Here is a 27,105-nt window from a genome sequence, read left to right on the forward strand (position 1 = left end):
AGCCAATGGGATTCCGGCCTGCATAAATAGGGGTATAGCATCTAGATCCAGGGAAGTCATTCTCCCCCTCTATTCTGCCTTGGTCAGACCACACCTGGAATACTGTGTCCAATTTTGGGCACCGCAATTGAAGGGAGATGTTGACAAGCTGGAAAGCATCCAGAGGAGGGCGACTAAAATGATCAAGGGTCTGGAGAACAAGCCCTATGAGGAGCGGCTTAAAGAACTAGGCATGTTTAGCCTGCAAAAGAGAAGGCTGAGAGGAGACATGATAGCCATGTACAAATATGTGAGGGGAAATCATAGGGAGGAGGGAGAAAGCTTGTTTTCTGCTGCCCTGCAGACTAGGACACAGAACAATGGCTTCAAACTACAGGCAAGGAGATTCCACCTGAACATCAGGAAGAACTTCCTCACTGTGAGGGCTGTTCGACAGTGGAACTCTCTCCCCCGGACTGTGGTGGAGGCTCCTTCTTTGGAGGCTTTTAAGCAGAGGCTGGATGGCCATCTGTCAGGGGTGCTTTGAATGCGATTTCCTGCTTCTTGGCAGGGGGTTGGACTGGATGGCTCATGAGGTCTCTTCCTACTCTACTATTCTATGATTCTATGATTCTATGATTCTAGTATGGTCATAACCTCTATAGGGATAACACAATTTCTTAAGGGCGTAAATATAAGTTTCGAAGTTATTTTTATAGTTATGTATTTAAATTTATTTAAAATATTTATATATTGTCTCCCAGCTCACAAGGGACTGTGCAGTTAGATAAAAATGTCATCAATAAGTGGTAGTGGGAGTATCATATGATTTAAACACAGGTTCATAAAGCGTCTTGTCCTCTGCTATTGCTGCTGAATAACTAAAATAATTACTTTTGAAAAACAGGAAACTGAATAGTTACTGTAGTGATAACTGTAACTAATAATTTTTTTAATTAACTTTTTAAATTCTGGTTATGTGTTGCAAAACAATTAAGCTTCTATTCTGTCACTCAGATTTATCCTTGGAAAACATTTTAATTCAGATATTTCATTTATCTCCCCCAGGGGTCAGTATTTACCACCTTTCCCTATTCATTCACATTGCTTCACCAAATGTTTCAAAAAGATGTGATGTTTGGTTTGCTCAAATGTAAAACAATGTAACCATTTCCTTAAGCATATCTTCAAAGAAGACTGATATTGAAGCTCCAGATTTTCTGGCCTTCATTAAGAAATCAAATGTCCTTTCCCCTGCTATCTTTGCTTATCTACTTCTTTCGATGTCCATCTAGACTTTAGTACCTGAATGCTCTGTGAGCTGGTATATGAATGATACCAAAGCACATATGGCTCTATATTGGTCTAAGTGCAAAAAAAACCCCAAATCGCCACACAACAACAGAGTGACCCTGGATCAATCACAAAGCCTAAGTGTATAATATAAGACCAAGCTACTGGAATAATAATGTGGAGAAGGAAGACCCAAGGATATCACTGTATGCTTCTAGGAATAAGGGAAGGAAAAAATGTAATAACAGCTCCTTATTATGCTGTATTGAGAAAAGATCTTGCTATTGACTGTACATCCTTCAGATATAGGCACACACACACATATATATGCACACATACCAAATACTGCAATTAAAATTGCATTTTAAAAAACCAATACAGATCCCAAGAATGATTGCTGAAGAATGAAATTACCAATTCAGAAATGTCCTCTTCTAACTTTGGTATATAGGATTGCATTTGGTTTTCTGACAAGAACCTTAGGCGCAGATAGTGTGCTGAATAATCCAGTTGATGTGCCTGAAAGGAAAAGAATTGTGGGGAAAGTTACTGAAAATTATAAAAAAGAAAACCAGTAGCCATTTTCTTTTACAGAAAGATGTCTCTGAAAATTGAAGGGGAGATCTTCTCTTCTTAAAAGGAAGCTTCCAAACATATTGTCTAAACAGCCCTTGAAAAATAATGTATTCCTCACTCAGAAGAGAAATGCTCACATTACTTCTTGATGTTGCAAAAACACATTTATTATTCCAAGTAGAAGAGTGCTAGAACTAGCTCTTGTCATCTACCAAATGGAGGAAAATACAGCTATTGCAGAGAAAAGGTGAAATACATCATGGGGGAAAAGAAGGGAGATAAAATTCTAAATTTCTATATAAATTTCTAAAAAGTACACATACTAGACGACAACGTTATTTTTGGATCTTGATGTCGTCTGCGATCAAGATATCAAATACTAGCTAACTGGATTAGCATTGTAAATTTCATGTATTACACAGCATCATCCCAAAACAGATTACAAATTATGTGCATTTCAAATAATTTCTCCCCCTAAATAATATGCATCATTAAAATTGTTAATTATAATTAGTTCAAGATTACGGCATTTGCAATCCCACCCTGTGTTCCAATTATCTGTTGCATATTAAAATTAGTCTATTTATGAGGAATTTATGCGACCACCAAAATGTGCCATTTTAGGATTATTTCAGCACCTAATGCAGACCCAAAAAAAAAAACCCAAAGTAGGCCAAGTAAGTGCAGCTTTCTCCCATTGCTATGGAAGGTAGCACACCAAAAATGGTATGGAATACAGGCCTACATCTTTGGGGAAAATAATGAAAACCAGTCAGCCGGCCTACCCAACATTTGTCTTTTGTCTGCTTTCTTCCTTTGTCCCCAAAAGACACTTTAATCCAACTGAAAAAAACTAATGTGTCACTATTCCATCTTCGAAATTGCTTCAAGTCATGGTCCACTAAAGTCAATAAAGGCATATACAACCCAGGTCCTTTTTACACCCAAATATAAAAACAACTGTTAATTCCACTTAGAGCAGACTCACAGTTCTATCAGTGAAATTTATATAAGAGTTGATTCATCAACTTTGATTGTACCAAGTCTGATTTGACAGGTGTACTTTAGCTGGGATGAACAACTGGTTTTAGGCCCAACTAAAAAAGAGCATCAATACTTCTAGAGTTGCCAAGGTGGTGGTGGGGGGGGGGGGGCTCCTGTTCTTTAATGGCTGTGTAGGAAAGGGGACGCATTCAGTGAAAAGCCTGGTGCTGTAAAAAGCCATCCTTTGTGGTTTAAAGCAATGCTTTTTGGGCTGCCTGATGTGAGGAGGCTGGCAATTAATTTTTCCCAATGCAGCAATATTTTTGCCCAAAATACAGATCTTTCCTTTGTTCCTAAAAACTTTCCAGGAACCAGCACAAAATGGCCTGGGCATCTGCCTCAATTCACAGACTACTCCTTTGAGTGGCACTGGCCTCAAGAAGTCACCAAAACCACATTGTATGATATTGTTTTTCTCAAGACTGGAGGCAGCCCAAGAGCAGCATCAGAAGGAGGACTGCATCTCTTTCAAGATAAAAAGGAGATGAGAGCCCCCCTGCCTGGGATTGATCCTACAATGCACTTGCCTCTGGGGAGAGATAACAGCATCCCCAGGAAATGATGGGTAAAAGCTTGCTGCCATTCATTAGAGGGCAGCTGTGGCCTGAGGGCAATCATTACTTGCCTCAAGTCCATGACAACTTCGAGCCAGAGCTACAACTACCAACAGTATGCTCAATGGCTAAAGGTAAAGATTTTCCCTGACATTAAGTCTTGGCATGTCCAACTCTGGGGGTTGGTGCTCATCTTCATTTCTAAGCTGAAGAGCTGGCATTGTCCATAGACACCTCCAAGGTCATGTGAACAGCATGACTGCATGGAGCAATGCTCACTACACAGTTAAAGTCAGCCCTAGTATGGTCTATATCTAAGCCTGTTATAAAGACAACCCCGCTTAGTATAAATGCATATCAGAATCATATTTGTTTGTAGTCAAATAGCTCTGGGTTGTATCCAACTTTGGCAACTTGCCATAATGGAATAGACACCGCTAGTAGAGTAATAGAATCATTGAGTTAGAAGAGACCGCATGGGCCATCCAATTCAACCCTCTACCAAGAAGAAGGAAAATCACATTCAAAGCACCCCCGATAGATGGCTACCTAACCTCTGTTTAAAAGCCTCCAAAGAAGGAGCCCCCACCACAGTCCAGGGCAGGGAGTTCCACTGCTGAACAGCTCTCACAGTGAGGAAGTTCTTCCTAATGTTCAGGTGGAATCTCCTTTCCTGTCGTTTGAAGCCATTGTTCCACATCCTAGTCTCCAGGGCAGCAGAAGACAAGCCTGCTCCCTCCTCCCTATGACTTCCCCTCACATATTTCTATCACATAATGGATCCCACCTTCCCTCTACAACAGTGGTTCTCAACGTGGGATCCCTAGATGTTTTTAGCCGACAACTCCCAGAAATCCCAACCAGTTTACCAGCTCTTAGGATTTTGGGGAGTTGAAGGCAAAACCATCTGGGGACCCCAGGTTGAGAACTACTGCTCTACAGCCTCCCAATGACTCCCAAACAGAAAGGAAATTCCCATTTTTCATAGTGACACCTTCCCTAAGCCCCAAATAACCAGGACCAGTAAATGGTGCTGGCTCTCATCTTCTGGGGTGGTGTTACTGTTTTAATGTCTAAACATCCTCCCCCCTCCTCAAATAAGTCCAGCAAAATTCAGACTTCTTTCGGGGATAATAGAATTTGAAAGAAGGCTAGTGACAGCATGTATCGGAGAACAAAAGACCTGGGGAAAGCATATCTCTTGAGAAACATATAAAAATGAAACCTGACAAGCCAACACAAGTACGGGGGAAATAAAAACCACGTGAATGGAACAGATGACCCACTAGCCTCTTTCCAACAGCCTCTTTCTGTCAGTGAGCGATCACTGGGAACCTCCTGTATATTCCACAGCTCATTCGGTTCAGAGCTGTTGAGGCAGGAAAAGAAGTGACTGAAAGGCCTGTCAGGGAAATTTAATCTGACATGCTAGAGAACCCACAGAGACTAGTGTCCGGGCAGAAGAAAGCTAACCATAAATATTGATGGCTATATGCTGACAAACAGCAGTTCTTTGACCCTCTTTCCTTATCCTGGAGGGAAAGACCCAATTCTCACAGTCTGAGACAGACCTCTGGAAGAGATTGGTTATTAGCAAGCTCTTCCCTAAAGCCCAAACAACTAGGACTAGCAAAAGCAAGAAAGCAAACAAACAATAGTAGTTCTAGAATGCTTTCTCTCCTTTGTTTTACAGGCAGCAAGCTCATTTCCAGAAACAGAGGGAAATGCCTGATACAGCCACTGATGTATCATTTAGCTCAACCTGAGTAGGCAATGTGTGGCTTCCACTCCGTGTTTTGGCAGGATGAGCATGTAAGAATCTATCTCCATTTCCCATTGCCACAAAGCATGCAAGGAGCAGGCACCACATTTTCTAACTGAAATGCAATCCTGGAAGCCTCCCAGGAGAGTTATTTAGTTTGAAAACATGTTGCAAGTCTCTGGGGACCTTGTTTTAAAGGGAAATTTAAGGGGAACTAACCTTAAAAGGAGTCAATATGGTATAGTGGTTTGAGCACCAAACTGCAGCTCTGGTGACCAGGGTTTGATTCCCCTGAACTGGGTGACCTTGAGCAAAAGTCAAACACTCTGAGCTTCAGAGGAAAGCAATAAAAAACAACTTCTGAACAAATCTTGTAAAAAAAACCCCCTCTGATAAGGTTGCCTCAGGTCAGAAACTGCCATAGCACCAAAATTCAGTGATGCGATGGCAAATCTGATGCTTCAGAAAGGGAACAAACCCTGGTGGTTTGCACTGGTGAATCCTTTCATTTCTGACTGAATGCAACTCTATAGCTTTCAAAAAAAAAAGTCTGTTCTCAGATCTAATTAAGAAAGGCAAAGGCTGAATATATGGATTTTGTCTGCAAATAATATGTTCAAGCTAGAAAACTACAAAGTCCTTTGCAATATGCAAAACACTAAAAAATAAAATATTCCACTGGAAAATACTGAGCATTTTTACAACTGGCAGGATAGTAGTCCTGAAGGTCCAGTAAATCTAAGTTTTTGAAACCCTTTGATCCCCATCCTCAAGGTAAGATTTAGAACACAGGAAGTCTTAACAATAACAACTAGAGCACGAAGAGGTTTACATGAAATGTAGAGCTTGAAATGTTTACTATACCAGAACTCGACTGGTTCTCAGATGGCAGATGGCAAACTGATGTGAAATGATGTGGATCAGAGAATTAAAGGAAAAAGAATGAGCTGAATGCAAGAGACAGAAGAGAAAGATTCATTATTAGATGTTATGGAAAAGAATGTAATCATCAGTATTTTCTTACACTGATAATAAGGAAAGGAAGAGACAGATGCATAGCCTGAATCACAATTCAGTTTAGCCCAGTAGTTCCCAACCTGTGGGCCATGGCCCAGCAATGGGGTGCGAGAACGAAAATCCGGTCCGTGAACTTCCTTCCTCTTTATTTATTTATTTTATTTTATTTGCACTCCTTTCCGCAGATCACATCAGCTCTAGATTATTAAATATGGTTTCCTGTGGGCAAGCAGATGGCACCTACTGAATGGCACATGTTCTGTATCAGAAACTAGAGCTGATGTGGTGGTCCCTGGTCAAGTGGGCCCTGGTAAAAAAAAGTTGGACACCACTGGTTTAACCAGAGTGCTTTACATCAAAGCTATTAAAATCCCAACTGTGACCTAATATGCTTGCATTTTGAACTCTAAAAACTAGCTGGCTGAGCACTTAGGAATTGTTCTTCAGGAGCAGTATACTGTACTGAAAGGAAAATAGCGTAGAAGCTAGCTCACTGCTTTTTTTCAAAAGCCCTAAAATAAAACCATTATAAAGAACATTTCATAATTTTAGCTCATTGTGTGTCCTCTTTATTAAAACATCATGTGTTCTTGGCTACAATGAGATATTTTCTCCAGGAACATGGGTCTAGAAACTCATTTGTCAGTGAATATAATATATAATTGCCCCAAACAAATGCATCCCTCACATCTTCTGTGCAATGCTGGATTTTTCTTTAAAAGTTAAAAGTTTTATTTTTCTAAGCCATAATTTGAACATTACAGATCCAGGGTATCATGCAAATTGCTTTTAGTGTTTCACTTTTGTTCATTAATAGAGGTTTGTTGGGTGAAGGCCATGAATTACAACAGTGATTTCTTTCCATACTGGAGCTTGCAATTGTGCATACATTACTGTTAGTTTGTAAACTGCAATACATATATTTTTATTCCTTTCTCCAACTGAATGAATTCAACAAAGCACCTGGGAAGCCAGATAATTAGCAAAAAAAATGATGTGACCATGGAAATAGCTTTCTACTTCTGAAAATTCATTTCCAGCTTTCTATCATTGTTATTGCCAACAATTCATAAATGGCGAGCATCACTTTACACATGCTTTTACCATGTTTCAACAATACATCTTTTCATAGTTCAATGGTTCTCAACCTGTGGGTCCCCAGATGTTTTGGCCTTCAACTCCCAGAAATCCTGAAAGCTGATAAACTGGCTGGGATTTTTGAGAGTGGTAGGCCAAAACACCTAGGGATCCACAGGTTGAGAACCACTGTCATAGTTGGTTTAAAACCAGAAATGCACAATAGATGATCAATATAAAGTCACATTAGCTCCAGATGCTTGAAATATCATATACTTAAATAAACAAGTCCAGTTTCTATACCTTTATATACAAGTAAACAATCTGACTCCCCCTGGGGGAAAAAAACCCTGGAAATCTAAAACTTTCCCCCCAAAATTGGGTTCCAATACTGGGGAGGGGGGGGGTTTAAAATGGGTGATTCTGGACGATGCTTTCCCCAGGATTCTCTGGTATCTGCAAAGATTGGCAAAAATTCCCCATTTTTTAAAAAAAGTATCCTAAAATCAGAATTGTTTAGAAATTCACTTATGATTTTAAAATACAGGATTCTGTTTACATTAAATAGTGCAAGGGGAGAAGCTGCTTACAATAAATTAAAAAGCTGGAAGGGCAATACAGTTTTCTATTTATTTAGCCAGACATCAATTGGTTTTCATTTCTGGAGGTGTCAAGGGCCACTTGTGACTGTGTTTTGCCCACAATGCCAAAATGAGTACAAAATGAGTACAATGCAGAGATAACACAAAAAGGTAGACTTGAGCTCTTTGGTCAATATCTTGTTTAATAATTCAAAATGTGGGGAGTTTGAAAATAATGTGATATTTAGTCTAGAAAGTTACCATAGAAGAATCAGACCACATACAATAATAAAACATAAATCAAACGTGGAAAGTATATGCACAAGGACTGTACGGTCTGAACAAAACAAAACCAAAAAGCCCAGAATTCCAAAGCATTGTTTTATTTTTCATAAATAGTAAGTTGGGGTATTTTGTTCACTCACACGTAACTAGCTTTTTCATCTGATCACGTCCACCTAATCCTAGTGAGAGTAGTTTCAGCAGATAAGAATTCACCAGGGATTTAAAAAATTAGTGTTAAGCAGATGGGTTTTCTAATGGTGTTTATTGCATTTTTATCTTTATGGTTATTTTTTAAAAGATGTTATAACACAATTTATTATTATTATTTTGAACATATGTAAAATCAAGTTTTCAACAGCATTTTGTTTCAATGATGCCACCAAGTTGCCTTGGTCCCATGTCAGAAGAAAGGAATATTAATTAATCAATTAAACAGAGTTAAATCAGGACTGAGAATGCATCTACATAGGCCCAGGCCATGGCAGTCAAAGTGATGTTAAACTGCATTAATTCTACACTGTAGATCAGGTTTGAAAGCAGGATTATGATTCTTTGTTTGCTTGGAGGAAATGCAGCCACTAATTGTAGTTTAAATGTAATATCCCTATATCTACAAGGACATATATTATTTAATATCTATACAAGTGCAATATTCAGTAGGGGGGAGAGTGAGATAGAGCTGTAGGCACTGAGAAACTATTAAAGATGGAATACAAGTACAAAAAATTAGGCCAATGTACTTTAATTTTGCTGGAGCTTGCCCACCTTCTCAAAGGATTCTACCATTAGGTCTAAGTAGAACAGATAAAAGGAATATGCAGAAAGTGGGTAGCAAGGAATAGCACGCAGCTACTTCAAAGTTATGCATAAATGGGAGAGAGGGATGGGAAAAATTTCAGACTGTTGCAGATGCAAGTGCTTGCAACATAAATTTTCCAAGCATGTGAAGGTCTTTCTCATAACCTATATGGAAAGGAAAGCTTAGCAGATTTAAAAATATGTCAGGGACCAAAACACATGAAGAGCCCTGTTTCTTCCTACACTTCCAACCTTCAAGCCTGTACGATGTCATTAAATTCACCATAATGCTGATGTAAAGGATAATTATTTGAATAATACCATTGGTGTTGTTCATGGAATTAAATAGTGATCTTCTCCCCAAAAACTAAAATTCAATTTCTAAATATATATTTTCAGTCAGGAGTGCAAGTTTCAACATGCATTTCAGGAACATGAAGATAAACAGCCACCCCTCGCATGCTAATTCTCTCACACACAAAGCAGATAGCCTTTGGAGAGTAAAGATTACTCAAAAGGAAGAAAACTCACAATGGGAAACAAAGTGTTCTGCAATTTTTCATTCCAAATAAAGTTAAACTGCAGGGTTGCAGGTTTTGCTGCTTTAAAATGGGAACAAAATAATCACACAATATATAATTCAGAAAGTCTTTTGGCATAGTCTCCTTTTTACCTTACAAATCATTTCCAGGATATCTCTCGTTGTGTCTCCAGGGTGCACTACAGTCAAAGCAGACTGGTTATTTGGCAGGGAGTACCAGGACGGAGTGAAATACTCATGAACCCAGATGTCAGCATCAGGATTGTGTGGATGGACAGTAGTGAGCACCACTTCTTTCTCTCTCTGAAGAGAAAAACACAAGGGTCAAAAATACTTCTGGTCTGATATGAATCTCTACTTGTCTCATAATAACAAATGTAAAAATGTAAAATTCACCTTTGTTTTTTCATCCAATTAAATAACAAAATGAAAATATATTATGAGTAGGTGACTGGTTGCCAGAAAGATGCTTTCTGTTGCCCAGAAACCATCGGCGCTATGCCCGATTATGGACGAGCACATACATACACACCAGAAATACATAGAGTGCAATGCATTGGCAGAAATGCTTTAGCTTCACTCCAGTTCCAATAATATCCAGCAGAATTGCTGGGATGGAATGAAGATGCTATAGAACACTAGGGTAGAAGGAAGCTTCAGCTTCACTCCAATCCCAGCCATATTGATCACTTGGACAGAAATAAAAATAAAGCTCACACCAACTCTAATAAAGTTACTTAGGATTCTCCAATCACGGCATTATAGAATCTTAAGAGTTGGAAGGGACTGCAAGGGCCACCTAGTCCAACCCCCATTCTATAAAGACCTCCAAAGGGAAGTCCACCACTACATGTGGCAGTTTACTCCACTGTAAAACCGTTCTCATAGCCAAGACTTTGAGTGGAGTCTCTTGAGACCAGAAGTGTTTTGGATTTCAGATTTTTGAGAATTTTGGAAGATATGCGTATACATGAGTCATGTGGAGATGGGACTCAGGTCTAAACATGACATTCATTTATGTTTCATGTAAATCTTACACACGTGGCAGGAAGGTAATTTTAAACACAATATTTTTAATAATGTTTTACATTAAACAATGTTAGTGTACACTGAACCATCAGAAGGTAAGGGTGTCCCTATCACAGCCATCCAGCTGAATAGAAATTTTGGATTTTGGAGTCTTTTGTATTTCAGATTTCTGTATAAGGAAAGCTCAGTCTGTAATGTGAATACATTGGCTTATGTTCTAGTCTCTGGAGAAGAAGAAAACAAGTTCACTTCATTTTCTTTTTTCTTCAAGCTAAGCATACCCAACACCCTAAGGCGTTCTTCATTAGGCTTGATTTCCAGACCATTTTTGATCATCTTGGTCACATGCCAACTTATCAGAATCCTTCCTGAGATGTGCTGCCCAGAACTGGACACAGTATACTAGGTGAGACCTGACCAAAGTAAAATACAATGGCACTATTTCCCTTGATCTGGAAACAATGCTCCTTCTTTAGAGGCTTTTAAGCAAAGGCTGGATGGCCATTTGTCAGGGTGGCTTTGATTTTGATTGTGTTTTTCCCACATAGCAGGGGTTCTCTTCCATCTCAATGTGGTCTCTTCCAACTCTGTGATTCTATGGTACAGGCTAAAATTGCACTGGCAACTACATTTCAGTGCCAACTCACTGTATGGAAATATACTTTGGAATCCTCACAGATGCTGTCACCTGTGGGTGGTGGTGCCAGGAACACCAACAATAATTACTAGGCTTGATCGATCCATGAAAAATTTGATTCTAAACTCGTTTCAAAACTAGAGGGGGCAGTTTTTCGTTTTTGTTGCTAATAACGAATTTGGCCCCCAAAATTTTTCGAAATTAACGAAAATTCGTTATTTTCTAAATTAATTCGTTAATGGCGGACGCGCATGCGCGGTGGCCCAAAAACAGCCCAAAGGGGGGGGACTTAGGGGGCTCTCCCGCCCTCATTTTTTGAGTGATCTTCTTCAAACTTGGTACAGTGGTAGAACACATTTAACACTGATAGCTCACCAAAATGTGGAACGTTTCCCTTATCCTCTGATTTTTGGCAAATTTTCATAGCTTTTATAATAAACCATTTTTTAATAATTGCAGAAATCTGTTCCTGGTTTGAAAGTCTTATTTCCTGTTAAATTGGGTTGTCTTTACTGTGAAAGTCATTGTTCTACTTCAGAAACTTTGTTTTTGTGGCTGAAACTTTGTTAAATTGGTGTGTGTGTGATATATATTGTGTATATATAGTCCCTGCTTGTGTGTGTGTGTGTGTGTGTGTGTGTGTGTGTGTGTGTGTGTAGGTAAAGGTAAAGGTATCCCTTGACGTTAAGTTCAGTCATGTCTGACTCTGGGGGTTGGTGCTCATCTCCATTTCTAAGCCCAAGAGCCAGTGTTGTCCATAGACACCTCCAAGGTCATGTGGCCGGCATGACTACATGGAGTGCCATTACCTTCCCAGAAACACCCAGAAAATGGGAATTCCAGACAGGAAACAATCAGGGCCAGCTAATACCTCCCAACAAAGGATTCCCCCAGGTAGGAAGCAGCCAGGCTTTGAAGCTGCAAGGCTATTCAATGCTAATCAAGGTGACCAATTGCAACATTCACACTTGCCTCCCACAGACAAGAGTTCTTTCTCCCACCCTGGACCTTCCACAGATATATAAACCCCACTTGCCTAGCTTCGCACAGACGTCAAAACCTCTATGTCTGCCACAGATGTGGGTGAAACGTCAGGAGAGAATGCTTCTGGCACATGGCCATAGAGCCCGGAATACATACCACAACAGTGTGATCCCGGCCATGAAAGCTTTCGACACAACACAACCACAGTATCCATTCAAGTTCATGTAGCGTGGTATGGACTGGAGACCTGTATTGGGGGGAGGGAGGGTGCGAATCTGGGCCCCTGGGAGCAGCCGAGGATGGGCCTGGCCCACACCCCCTCGCATCCCGGGCCTCTTCCTCCTCACCGCCGGGCCCCTCTCGGTCTCTCCAGGCCTGAGCTGAGGCGAGGCGGCGGCGGCGGCCATTTCCCCCCTCCGTCTTCCTCCTCCTCCTCGGCCTCCTTCCCCCTCGCCCCCTCCCATTGGCTGAGCCTCCCATTGGCTGAGGGGCAAAAGGAAAGGAGTTTGGGTGATTTGCAAAAGCTTTTTTTTCTTAACGAAAAAAACGAAGAAATAAGAAAAAACGGCCTCTCGCGATTCGAAACCGCGATATCCAGACGTGTGGACAACCAAGGTTCTATATTGCTTCAAAACAAACGAAAATAATGAATTAATAACGGGTAACGGGAAAATCGAATTATTTGAGCAAGCCTAATAATTACAAAATGTTAGCTGTAGAAACAAGAAGTGCAGCACTGGTATATACTCGCACATGCCTGTGGGCTGAATGAGAGAGCTAAGTCAAATCTATTCTAAAGATGGAATTCAAACTTAAGATGATTCTCAGACAGTTACCTGTTTTACAAACTCCTTTCTTTGCTATAAGTACATTATCCACTTTTCTAAAGAGTAATTTCATGCTTGCATTCCACTTGCTGCAAACACAAATACACATGCAGTACCCAACTCTGGCATGGAATTCCTTGAATACATTGGATTACCCATAGAACTTAGAATCTGTGACAAGTATGCAGACAGGAAATAATGATGAGATATAAACAAAAATAGACATTATTATTCTTGTGTTAAGATTAGATTGTTCTTCTATTAATAATGTAGAAAGAAAGGTGATTACGGAATCAGTTGGACGAGAATTTTTATTACATCTCAGCAATGCACAGGATTCATGTCAAATGTTCTTTAGTTTTTGTAGGTTTAAGTTATACCCTGAGGGATATCATTTCTAGTAAGTGACAGATATATGGAATTCCCATTAGTTTTAAAAGCCATCACACTGATAAATCCCCATTTGCTTGATTAACTATATGACCTCTGGCCCTGAAGTAATGACACTTCATAGCCCAATCTCCTTCAGAGACTTATGGAGGTAACAAAACCAAATGGTAATTACCAAAACAGAAGTCTCATTAAAGTGCACACATTGATCAAGTATAGAAAAAACTGTTAATCTGCCATAATCACAACAGATTAGCAGAAGTCTTATGCAATATACAGTGATATATGTCAGACTTAACATATGATTAATTTTGGTTTAAAAAACCCAAAATATTACCAAACATTTTGGCAATTATGTCAATGTAACTGTGATGACTCATGGGCCTTGTAGTCCTGTTCCTAGTACTATTGTGGCAGACGAAGAGGAAAACATGGGGTTTTCGCCGGTTCAGCAAGAGCCGGAGTCTCTTCACCTGCAGGATGTTGATGTTTGTCCTCAAGAATTCAGCCAAACAGGCCTTGGGCAGAACTCCCCCCCGTTTCCCAGAAAAGAATCTTATTCCAGAGAAAGGGGAAACAGAGAAGCTCAACGGAGGAGTTTACGCATTGCTGCCAGAAATCAAGCTGATTAGGCTTGCTTCCCTTGGGAAATTCTAAGGAGTCACACATCTGGACAGAGTTGGGTTTCACTTCTCGTTCTCTAGGGAAAGAGTTCTGTTGGCGGGAAAACGAGACCCAATATAGGTGGTTGGCGCGAGGAATTCTTTGCGGAGTCAATTGATCAGCTTCAGGAGAGAGATCGTGTGTGGACTTCGTACCCCAGTTCCTTGCTTCTCGGATCAAGTTTTCAAGCCTTGCCTAGCCTTGCAGTTTTACCACGGACCCTGCTCCACGCTCATGTTTTGCCTTTGTTTCCAGTTATGAATCTAGCCAAGAATCAAGTTTAATTCCAGCCTTGTTGTCAAGCTTCATTGAACTCTAGGACTCTGCTAATTCCCCACACTATTGCTTGGCAAAGTGTGTGTTTCGGTCAAGTGGATTAAAACTTTGAACTCTAATATCTTATATTGGACAATACATTTTTGGACTATATTTGACCTCTTTTGAAAGGTCTGCTTCTGAACTATATTCTTCACTTGTTTTTATTGATTTTATATATTTCTTTAATAAAGATATTAGATAGAGACTGGCCTCTGTGTAAGGTTATTGGTGCTCTGCAGCCAGGGTCCTGACAGTTTGACTCCGCCACCTTAAGCACCAAACAACCTAAGGCCAGAATGTCTACAGGAACCGGAGCGGAAGCTCAACCACCCAGTTACACCATTTCCCAGGAAGAATTCAATAGGATCCGAGACACACTCCGAACGCAGGAGGGAGAAATACGGGGCTTGAAGGAACGCGGAGCCCGTCTCCCTGCCCTAGCGCTACCAACCAAGTTTTCTGGAGAAGCCTCCAAGGTTCATGTTTTCCGTCGCCAGTGCCAGGCGTACTTAGAAGCCCGCCAAGCCGAGTTTCCCCAAGAAGATGTCAAAGTGGCGTGGATCTACAGTCTCCTAGATGGGCCTGTGGCCACTTGGGCGACGGCGCTATATGACGCGGGTTCCATGCATCTAAGCACCGCGCAAAATTTCTTGAACCACCTTAGAAAGACCTGGGGGATTGAGGACGACGAGGAGGCGGCCGGCCATAAACTCCAGCGTCTCCTCCAAGGGGACAGGCCGTTGTCCTGGTACATAGCCGAGTTCCGGGTGCTGTCTCAGAGCACCGGCTGGAACGGTATAGCCCTTAGAGGACAGTTTCGCGAGGGCCTCAACATCGAGATGCAGGAAGAAATCTCTAAGGTGGACCCCCCAGGGACTCTTGAGAGACTCATCAACCAGTGTTTACGAGCCGAAGCCCTGCTTGCCAACAAAAAACAGTGGCTCCGAGGCCAGAGTGGAAGAGCCGGAGTGAAACCTCCCGCTTCTGCCTGTGTTCAGCCACGTCCAGTATGGAGATCCCCACCGCCAGCCCCAAACCCCATGGGAAGCAAGGAGGAGCCGATGCAGTTGGGCAATGTGCGCCCCCGACTAGATGTTGCCGAAAAGGCCCGCCGCCAACGTTTGAATCTGTGTTGGTACTGCGGGAATGGGGGCCACTTCGCCAGAGAATGTCCAGCCAAAAAGAAGCCCGCCGCCCGCCTGGCGGCGGCGTCCTCCGCAGAGCCGGAGGCGGCCGAGGCGGCTGGAGCAAAGTCGGCGGGGGAAGCCAGCGACCGGGCGTAGAGAGGCTCGCCAACCCAGTCAAAAACCCCACTCAAGAGCCGCAAACCGGGGTCCTATTTCTCCTGGTGGTCACGCTGTGGTCAGTGAAAAAAGGACCCGTCATGATCCATGCCATGATAGACTCAGGGGCAACAAACAATTTCATCGATAGAGAGTATGCCGACTCTCTGGAATTACAATATCATGATTTCAAGAATGCCCGGGTGGTGCAGGCCATAGATGGCCGACCCCTAAAGACAGGTCCAGTAAGCCAATGGACTGAACCCACCAGAATGTGGATAAGGGAACACATGGAAGAAATTTCTTTCTTCGTTACCGAGGTTCCCCACTTCCCTGTGATTTTGGGAATTCCATGGCTGACACTTCACAACCCAAACATCTCCTGGTCCAACAGAGAATTACAGTTCGCCTCAAGATATTGCCAAAACCATTGTCTAGTAGCCAAGATCTGCCATGCCACAGACGCAGAGCCCATCATCACCTTGCCCAAGAAATATTCGGACTTTTGGGATGTTTTCAATGAAAAGAAAGCCGAGAAACTACCCCCACATAGACCCTACGACTGTGCCACTGACCTGGTGGAGGGGGCCCCAATTCCGCGAGGACACCTCTACTCCCTGACTGAACCAGAGCAAGAAGCTCCCAGGGAGTTCATAGAGTCAAACCTCCGCAAGGGGTTCATCAGACCCTCTCAATCCCCAGCAGCTTCCCCAGTGATGTTTGTGAAAAAGAAGTCAGGGGACCTATGCTTGGTTGTGGACTATAGAGCATTGAACAATATCACGAAGCGGAATCGCTACCCCCTGCCTCTGATCTCAGACCTATTAGACCGGCTCCGAGGGGCCAAGGTTTACACCAAGCTGGATCTCCGCGGGGCTTACAATCTAGTTCGCATAAGAGAAGGGGACGAATGGAAAACCGCCTTCCAGACCAAATTCGGATTATTTGAGTCCCTAGTCATGAATTACGGATTATCCGGAGCTCCCGCAACATTCCAGCATTTTGTCAACGATATCTTCCAGGATTATCTAGATCGGTTCTTGATCATATATTTGGACGATTTTTTGGTGTATTCTAGATCACAATCGGAACACGAGCAACACGTCAGAATGGTGCTACAACGATTGCGGGATCATGGACTATATGCCAAGTTAGAGAAATGCGCCTTTGATCTGCAAGAGGTAGACTTCCTGGGATACCGCGTCTCGCCACTAGGGCTCTCCATGGACCCGGCAAAGGTTTCAGCAGTATTGGAATGGCGGGAGCCAACCAACAAGAAGGAAGTACAGCGCTTCTTGGGGTTTGCAAACTACTACCGCAAATTCATCCCAGACTTCGCTCGCTGGTCTGACCTAATCACCAGCTGCATCCGAGGGAAACAGCCTTTCCGCTGGACGGAGCAAGCAGAGAAAGGGTTCCACCAGCTAAAGCAGTTATTCACGACCCAGCCAATTCTACAGCACCCTGATCCTAAAACCCCTTTTGTTGTGCAGGCTGACGCCTCTGATGTGGCAATTGGGGCTGTACTCATGCAACCAGTGGGAGAACATCTTCATCCTTGTGCCTATTACTCCCGTCAACTAACAGCCCCAGAGAGAAATTACACTATTTGGGAGAAAGAACTTTTGGCCATAAAGGCAGCTTTTGAAAATTGGAGACATTGGTTGGAAGGGGCCAAATTTCCCATTGAAGTTCATACTGATCATCGAAATTTAGAGCACCTAAGGACCGCACGAAAATTAAATCAAAGGCAGCAGTGCTGGGCTTTGTTCTTTGAACGTTTTGACTTCCAGATCCATTATGTGACCCCAGCTCAGACCAAGCAAGCAGATGCTCTATCACGGAAACCAGAGTATGCTGCAGGACGCAGAGAGACCTCAGAATCTCGATTGCTGCAACCCAAAAACTTTGCCACACTCACAGTGGGAAACACCAAATCCACTCCAATTGAACCAACTCCCTCTAACCCGGAACTCCTTTCCACTCAAGAAATTAGAGCCAGTCAACAGACAGATGCCTGGGCTCAAGAACAGATTCGCCAAGGACTACGTTTCCCATTCTCATTTAAGGACGGGCTACTATGCTACAGGAATCATGTTTACATTTCTCCAGGTCCCAGCAGAGAAAAAGCACTTCATTTGTGTCATGACAGCAAACCAGCAGGACATTTTGGGCTATTTAAAACCATGCACTTGATCCTGCGAGATTTCTGGTGGCCCAAGATCCGCAAGGATGTAGAGAAATATGTCAATACCTGTCCTGTATGTCAGCGTTCCAAGACACGAAGGGAGAAGCCGTCAGGGCTTCTACATCCCCTTCCCACTCCTTCTCGCCCATGGGAGATAATTTCCGCGGATTTTATCACTGACTTACCACCCTCCCTTGGATTCACCACGATTCTAGTAGTGGTAGACCTTTTTACCAAGTTAGCCCATTTCATTCCCTGCGTTGGTCTTCCCACGGCCAAAGAGACTGCAGATTTATTCCTTCAACATGTTTTCCGACTACATGGATTGCCCAAGAGTTTAGTCACTGACCGTGGATCTCAATTCACCTCTCGTTTCTGGAAAGCACTACAAAAACTATTGGGCATAGACTCTCGTTTATCTTCAGCTCACCATCCCCAAACGGATGGGCAAACTGAGCGCACCAATGCCACTTTGGAACAATACCTTCGTTGTTATGTAAATTACCAACAGAACAATTGGGCTTTCCTATTACCTCTGTCAGAGTTTGCCTACAACAATGGTGTCCAGGCTTCAACTAAAGAAACCCCGTTCTTTGCAAACTACGGCTTCCATCCATGTTTCTTTCCTTCTGTCATTGAAACCTCAGAAGTCCCTGCAGCGGAGGACTGGCTACAGGAACTCACAGCAGTACAAGAACTCTTGCACCAGCAACTGGATCAAGCCAAGGAGGACTACAAACGCCACGCTGACGGCCATCGCCAGCCGGGCCCCGAGATCAAGGTAGGAGATCGGGTTCTGTTGTCCACTCGCTTTTTGCCCTCCCACCGTCCCTGCCGGAAGTTAGATGCCCGTTTCATTGGTCCCTACCCAGTGGTGGCGCAACTTAACCCCGTGACTTTCAAACTCCAACTTCCGCACTCCATGCGCATTCATCTGGTGTTCCACCGTTCCCTGCTCCTTCCGGTGGATGGTGTCCGCCCCGACGCGAGCCGGCCGCCCCTCGCCCCTGTTCTAGTGGACGGAGAGGAGGAGTTCGAGGTTCAGGACATTTTGGATTCTCGCTTTCATCGCCGCCGCCTTCAGTATCTCATTGACTGGGTGGGTTTTGGCCCCGAAGAACGCTCCTGGGAAGACGCTTCCACAGTCCATGCCCCCGACTTAGTCCGCCGCTTCCATCAAGCCTACCCTGCCAAGCCGCGGCCCCGCGACTCTCGAAGAGGGGCCCTGTTTGAGGGGGGCCTTGGGGGCGGGGATAGTGTGATGACTCATGGGCCTTGTAGTCCTGTTCCTAGTACTATTGTGGCAGACGAAGAGGAAAACATGGGGTTTTCGCCGGTTCAGCAAGAGCCGGAGTCTCTTCACCTGCAGGATGTTGATGTTTGTCCTCAAGAATTCAGCCAAACAGGCCTTGGGCAGAACTCCCCCCCGTTTCCCAGAAAAGAATCTTATTCCAGAGAAAGGGGAAACAGAGAAGCTCAACGGAGGAGTTTACGCATTGCTGCCAGAAATCAAGCGGATTAGGCTTGCTTCCCTTGGGAAATTCTAAGGAGTCACACATCTGGACAGAGTTGGGTTTCACTTCTCGTTCTCTAGGGAAAGAGTTCTGTTGGCGGGAAAACGAGACCCAATATAGGTGGTTGGCGCGAGGAATTCTTTGCGGAGTCAATTGATCAGCTTCAGGAGAGAGATCGTGTGTGGACTTCGTACCCCAGTTCCTTGCTTCTCGGATCAAGTTTTCAAGCCTTGCCTAGCCTTGCAGTTTTACCACGGACCCTGCTCCACGCTCATGTTTTGCCTTTGTTTCCAGTTATGAATCTAGCCAAGAATCAAGTTTAATTCCAGCCTTGTTGTCAAGCTTCATTGAACTCTAGGACTCTGCTAATTCCCCACACTATTGCTTGGCAAAGTGTGTGTTTCGGTCAAGTGGATTAAAACTTTGAACTCTAATATCTTATATTGGACAATACATTTTTGGACTATATTTGACCTCTTTTGAAAGGTCTGCTTCTGAACTATATTCTTCACTTGTTTTTATTGATCTTATATATTTCTTTAATAAAGATATTAGATAGAGACTGGCCTCTGTGTAAGGTTATTGGTGCTCTGCAGCCAGGGTCCTGACAGTAACAGTATGTTAGAGAGAAAGAGGAAGAAGAACTGCCTTGGGCAAAATTAAGAAAAAACCAAGGGAATAGACTACTGAACACTTGGGATATGTTGCTGATGCAAAGGCCTTTGCCTTGAAGTGAAGAAATATATCTGGGATTAGATTGTATGCTGGAAGAGGGCAGCAGAGGAGGATAGTGGTTTTGATATCAGTGGCATGGTAAATACATTCCAGGTTTTAATCTAAACTTTAAAGGAAGTATCCATGGTGCTGAACCATATCCTCCAAACAGTTCTTTAGAATTCCAATGAAAACCAGGACTGAATTTATCAGCTCACTTGACTTCCCATGACTCCACTATAAGAAAACACACCCATCTGGTTCTCTGCACATACAAACAATCCCATTTACATACTTAAAATTTATAAAGATTACATGAAGACACATATACACTTCTGTCTCATAATGTTTCTTGACTAAGAGTCAAAGGAGAGTTTTGCTCCCTAAAAAATCAACTCCATAGACCTTCACACCCATATTGCATGAACAGTACAAAATAAACATTCCTTCAGTAGTTTCCCCACTATCTTTTCTTCCATATTCTATTTTTTATTTTTACTCTGGAAAATACATTGGCGAAGTAAATGCGGAACTCTGGTTGCAAATACTTTCTAGACTGAGGCTGGGAAGTTTGGCTTGCTTGCTATTTTGTTCTCTCTCTTTTTTTCAATCATTACAACAAAAATGTATATACTAGGGGTTAAAGGAGACATAAGAGTCCAAAAAGGTGCTAAAATATGGGCAGCAGTTTAAAAAAATGAAAGGAATATAAGCAAAATAAAAGGTCTGTATTTGTGTCTATGGCCTGTTTATCTGAGGAGCTGGGGGACGGAATAATGAAGATCTCCATGAAATCTTTATGAAAGATTTCCAGAGACATATATCTGATGGACCCAGAATGTTTGCTATATTTTTATTCATTTATATTTCATGTCCTCCATCTTTATCAGGACTAGGGTCCCTTCCACACAGGTGAATACAATCCCACATTTTCTGCTTTGAACTGGAATATATGGCAGTGTGGACACAGATAACCCAGTTCAAAGCAGATATTGTGGGATTTATTTATTTTTTTTGCCTTGATATTCTGAGACATAGCACCGTGTGGAAGGGCCCTAAGAGTCCAGTGGCAACCAAATGCAACTTAGGTTTGAACTAAGAAGACAATGCTTATATATTTATATTCTTACATATTTTACGTGGAAAACACTCACATATCTATATGGCAGATGTTAACAGAGATTTGACCAAATAAGCTTCACTGAGAAGGGCTTATATCCATGCAAACACTGTCGTTAACAGAATCCCAACTGCGCTCCTCTGCAGTGCTTACTAGCCATGGAACCACAAGCCTTGCTCATGCAAATACCAGTGAACTCTCAGGAGCTCCCCTCTATGCAGCGGACTCAGAGCAGAGCAGTGCCAAGTTCCCTGTACCTTGTGTTTAGCTGAGCTTCAAAACAGCCTGTCATCTGGCAGAACTTTACTGCTGCATAATTTGCCCTTCTCATCAGGTTTTCACTTCTCATTATTTTGTCCTGAAGGAATCAGTTCCATTCTAAAAACAGACTCATGAGCTAATTGAGCTCCTTTGTGCAAATCATGTAATGTCACGTTATTTTTACCTTGATTTCTTGTACTGTGTCATCAAATATTCCTTCTAAAGATTTCTTTACAGCATCAGTTCCTTCACCGAACACCTGCAGAGGTACAAAAAGGAGCTATTTTAAAATACAATAAGACGGTGCAAATGTTTTCTAAATTTAGAAGTATCTCCAAATTCATGGGACAAATCAGGAAGGGGTGTGGAACAGCACAGGTCATATTATCATATAGACTGAAATGGTTTACATTTCTTTCCGGCCCTAGATAACATCCGATTTAATTGAGGACCTACTGAAAGCCATTAATGGAAGTGAGGACCAGGAGAACCATTCAATGGCAAGCGTTGTTGTTATAATATTTGTACTCTGCTTTTCTCCCAGGACTGTGACTCAAAATGGCTCACAACCTTAAAATTATACAATTTTAAAACCTACAAAATAAATTAAATATTAAAAATATTAAAATAATTAAAGCACCAAGCGAGGGGATGAGGAGTGTTCACAGAAGCAGTCAATAAACTCTTGCCAAACCCTTCCTATGCCTCCAGTACATCAAACATATATTAAACCAGAGTTGGTCAATCCTTCTACTGCCAACAATCACATTTTCTAGTGATTAATCTCTCAATGGCCAAATTGGGATGCACAACAATGTCAACAATGAAAATGACCTAGATCAAAAAGCTCTTTCCATGGCTTATTTTTCCTGCCCCTTGTTGCCATCACCTTTTATCTCTCTTCCTTCTCCCTTCCTACTGATGGGCTGCCAGGTTAAGAATAGATCCCTTGCCAGAGCTGCACAAAATTAGACAATGACTTATACTTTTGTTATAAGTAACTGCCAATGTCACACATTCAGTTTATAGTAAGGCTGGTAAGTTATAGTAAGTTTATAACTCATGTTGTGACTGCGCCTTCGGGGATTATGGTTGATGGGGATGGAATTCGAAGAGGAAGAAAAAACCCTCGTGATGAGGGTTCACTGGAGGAGTTGCGCAGGAAGCGACTTAGAGAGCTATATGGGGGATCTTCTGAGGAAGATTCAGATGGGGAGATGGATGCTGAGGAACAGGTGGTGGCTGGGGAAGCGGGCACTGAATGGGCACAGCCACCGGAGATGTCTGGGGATTTGGGGTCTATGGATACTTCTGAACCTGGGGTTTCTGCAGGAGCTGATCCCAATTGGGATGCTTGGAGAAGGGAGGATGGTTCTTTAAGTGTTCATGGGGCTAAGTGTGGGCAGGATGATTGGGACTCCGACGAATTGCTAGGTACTCCAGATCCATGAGCTCTTGCTGTGTGGAGCTCAGACTCTGAGTAGATTTGGGACACCTGGTGTTTGGGTGTGAGTGTTTGGTCACCCAGGAGGAAGGGGAATAAAATGGGAATGTTTGGCCACTGCACTTTGCGTGTGGCAAGGTGTTGCTGAGGCGCCATTGGGATCTCTGTGTTTCCATAAAGACTGGACTTGGACTATGATTTGAATCTGCTCTTATCACCTAGCTTGGCTCTCGCTGTGTCTTATCGTGGACCTGTTTTGGATGACTGCACCCTCTTCAGACCTTGGATCGGAATTTGACCTTGCTACTGCCTTCGCCCTGTGATTGATGACTACTATCAGCTTTTGACTCCTGGCTTGCTCTTTGGACACCGCTGTTATCTCCTGACCTGACCTTGGAATCCCGGACGACGTCTTTTCACCATCCTTTTGGAGCCTTCGGCTTTATCCACATTGTGGAAACAGTCTACTGCATTCTTAGTTTGTTTGTTTGTTTCCTGACCAATTTGGTGTTTTCTTTTGGGAACTGTTCCTTTGAAAACTACAGAGCCAGCTGGCAGGGCTTGGACTCAGAAAGTGCAGTTTGCACTAAGTTTGTTTAGCTTTGTTTTTACCTGCTTGTGTTGCTGAATTATATTTTTGTTTGAACTGCTCTTGAAGCACTGATAGTGAAGTGTTTCAAGGTTTTTTCTGTGTTAACATTACTTTTTGGCTTATCTGCTGAATAAACTCTATTTTTGTTCGCTAATTGGCGTCTGACTCTTGACAACTCACCAGACTTGGTTCTTGCATTGTGTGAGAATTTGAACAAGATTGCATAAAGGTTATATTAGCGCAAAAAATGCAACCCATGCTGGTTATATAATATTTTCATCAAAAATATTCCCAATCCAACTGCTGCAGCTTTACATGGAGTCAAATTTATTAAAATAGCTACAAGAGAAAATATTCCTTCTTTAGACTCTATAGTTCCCCCTCTCACAAAACATAAAACTTCATTGCCTCTCCCACTGCGACTGGAATGGGAAGTTATCATAATCCTTATCTTTATATTTGTTTGGATAAAAGAAATAAGATCAACTTTTCTGACACATTTTAATGTAGAATGTGTTTATGTCTGTGTGACTTCAAGATACCTGCTGATCTATGGCAACCCTAGAGTTTTCTTAGGCAAAGAATACTCAGAGGTAATTTTGCCAATTTTTCTTTCTGAAATATAGCCTACAAACACCTATTAGTCGGTGACCTTCCATCCAAGTAATAACCACAGCTGACCCCTGATTAGCTTCCAAGATCTAATGGGACCTGGTACCCTTGGGATATTTAGGCCAATGTGGAAGGAGGTGGAAATGGCAGCTCTACTTCTTTACCATTTGCAATAGAACATCTTAAAACAGTGAACCTCTGGGATGATCACAATCTCCCTTTGAAGAGAAGGACTGTAAGGAAAGCAAAACGACTTTAGAAGTGTGTGCATCGGACATATGAAGTTGTAGTGGATCAAACAACAATTTCTGCTGTTTTTAAAACCCCTTTTATTGATGGAGACCTATATTCGGGGATTAAAAGCTGGTTGAAATGCTTGAAGAAAAGAAGAGCCAATACAGATGTGGATTAGATTACTTCTGTTTGAACACACATGCCATACAGATAGAAAAGGAGGGAATGCAAACATAGATTAACCATGCCCAAAGCCACAAATATATATGGTCCCCAGTGAATCCTTCTCCTCTCCATATTCATAAATACAAACATTATTCCAATATTCTCTTCTATACTCCTAAAGCAAAAAATAGGAACAAGCTATTTCATAGCCAAGGCACTGAAATGCAGAAATAGAGACTAGCATTTTAAATGCAGTTCTACAAAGTAAGGCCAGGTGGTAGTTCCCACATGAATCTATTCTAGAGTTTAGTCCAAATTTTAAAGTAGCTGTCCAAGGTGCTGAATCAATTTAGAGGACACTTTCTTTAAGGTTAAGAGTATAAAACAGAGTGGCTTCACCACCTCTGTGATTTGGAAGCCGCAAGATACCACTGCAATAAAGTTCTTTGTCTATAAATAAATCCAGTAAATTTATAGATAAATCCAATCAATCCTTGTAGCTATTTAATCAACTGCAACCTTATTTTGCAGTTTCAGAACTCCTTGCAAGCACAGCCTCTTGATAGCAAAGAAACAAATCCTGTGCTTTTGAGAGAAAGTCTAAATAACAAACTATCCGGATATATACAACTGAGGGCAACTTTATTACTTGCAGAAAGGGATCAGTTTTCTGCCTGACTAACTAGCATATGATCAGGCCCGGCACTTATAAAACACTACACAAAGGTCCCTCTCACTTAGTCTGGTTGTTTAAACTAAAATTGGATTTTTGTCAATGCTGGAGGAAGCAGTGATTCTGAGACAATGTGTTCCAAGGGCATCTTTTAAATTCTCCCTTGACCATGAATAGCTTAATCCTATCAATAGGGAAACACCATCTACAATCCACAAGCTTTATAGAATTTGGAACATAGTTGTCATGGGCACAAGAAAGAAAGTATTATTTCTCAGGTGCCAGCCTTATTCACAATTAACTAGGAGATCTACTGAAAGCAGAATGGAAACAATGCTAAATCAAAGAAAGAATTAAGACTTTTTATTTCTTTTCTGGCACTGCTTTGAATGAACACCAGGAAGAGTGCCACAGCATATATGATGGTACAACTCAAGAGGGAAACATTTTTGGCCAAATCAGGACCTGCATACATGCATCTACATATATATCCCAGGTGGCATAATGGGTTAAACCCTTGTGCCGGCAGGACTGCTGACCAAAAGGTCAGCAGTTTGAATCTGGGGAGCAGGATGAGCTCTCATCTGTCAGCTCCAGCTTCCCATGCGGGGACATGAGAGAAGCCTCCCACAGGATGGTAAAACTTCTGGGGGTCCTCTGGGCAACACCCTTACATACAGCCAATTATCTCATACCAGAAGTGACTTGCAGTTTCTCAAGTCACTCCTGACATGAAAAAATTCCACATATATGTGTACATACATAAATACAGATCACTGAAGATAGGAGGAGGCTTTAAACAGTTTGTGCTGTATAAGCACATAAGATTGTGTGCATACTGTTGAACTGCTTTGAAAAAGAGGGGAAAAAACATTTTGAAGAATGTAGGATACTACTACCAGGAAAAAAGCCTGAAGGAAAGCCTATTCAACTCAGAACTATTTGCAGCTCTGAGCCCAATTTTGGATGTGTGTTAAAAATTAAAACCCTCTGCACAGACAAATGATCTTTGCTTTGCCACATTTCTACAGTATGCTGTAAACCAAAACAATATAATTTAGTATTATCACTATTTTCAAAGCTACCTGATTAATGCTTGGTCTCCCTTGCTTCTTCTTTGAAGTCGTATCCAAGCCCCAAAGAGAAGAAAATCGGCTTCTCCGTTTGCTTGCTGATCTCGACATGGCCTGTGTTCTTCTCCTGACGCCAGATTCACCTGTGCGAGCTGCCACCTGCCAGGTACCACAAAATGTATTAGTGAAAAGGGTGACAAAGGAGTTCACTTTCAAGGATGACAGAGTGTAAGTCAAACAGTTTAAATGTTTTGCTGCTGCACTTTATTTTAAAACGTTATAATAAAATTCAGGACGTAATTATAAATAATTAACATGTGCACTGAAGACATGATCTGACATGACATGTTCCATACAAACTGCTTCTACCGAACTGTTCCATTGAGAGCTTTTGCACAAAGTGGATATCCTTCTTTGAGCACAGCATTCTTCACACGAAATAAGAGACAGAACTGGAAACAGAGACGTTTCCCCTCTCATATGTTAGACCAGTATGATTTAAATCAGGGGTGAGCAAAATATGGAGTGCAGGCTGTATGCAGTCCTTGGAATCAACTTTTGAGCTCCCCGATGCCCTTCCTCCCCACCCTCATCTATATATATATAAATGTAATGTTCATTTTACTATGGAGTAAACAACAAAACCATTGACCCAAATCACACCAAAAGACACAGTCATCCAAAACATGTATTTCATTTTTTTAAAAAACCCTAGAAAAATAGTCCAAATTACAGAGAATGAGGAAGAGCCTTTCTCCCCCTAACTGCCAGTTAGAAAGGTAGGCTCTGCTGCCTTTAATGCCCAGGGCACAGGCAGAGTGCACTTAGGCCTGATCCACAATGCCTATAAAATACAGATTATCTTATTTGAACTGGA

At 42.1% G+C, this 27,105-nt stretch overlaps 1 protein-coding gene across 12 annotated transcripts in view; it reads right to left on the reverse strand.

Moving 5' to 3' along the window:
* tiam1 (TIAM Rac1 associated GEF 1) overlaps nucleotides 1-27,105 on the reverse strand; it is a 289,209-nt gene that overhangs the window by 53,320 nt on the left and 208,784 nt on the right. For all 12 annotated transcript variants that reach the window (XM_008107611.3, XM_008107615.3, XM_008107610.3 and 9 more), the window contains 4 exons: nucleotides 26,241-26,387; nucleotides 21,620-21,694; nucleotides 9,640-9,810; nucleotides 1,687-1,791 (listed from right to left, as the gene is read on the reverse strand). In XM_008107611.3, coding sequence (XP_008105818.2) covers nucleotides 1,687-1,791; nucleotides 9,640-9,810; nucleotides 21,620-21,694; nucleotides 26,241-26,387 — 498 coding nt within the window. The remainder of the gene's footprint in view (nucleotides 1-1,686; nucleotides 1,792-9,639; nucleotides 9,811-21,619; nucleotides 21,695-26,240; nucleotides 26,388-27,105) is intronic.

This window comes from Anolis carolinensis, chromosome 3 (assembly GCF_035594765.1).
Source record: "Anolis carolinensis isolate JA03-04 chromosome 3, rAnoCar3.1.pri, whole genome shotgun sequence".
NCBI lineage: Eukaryota > Metazoa > Chordata > Lepidosauria > Squamata > Dactyloidae > Anolis > Anolis carolinensis.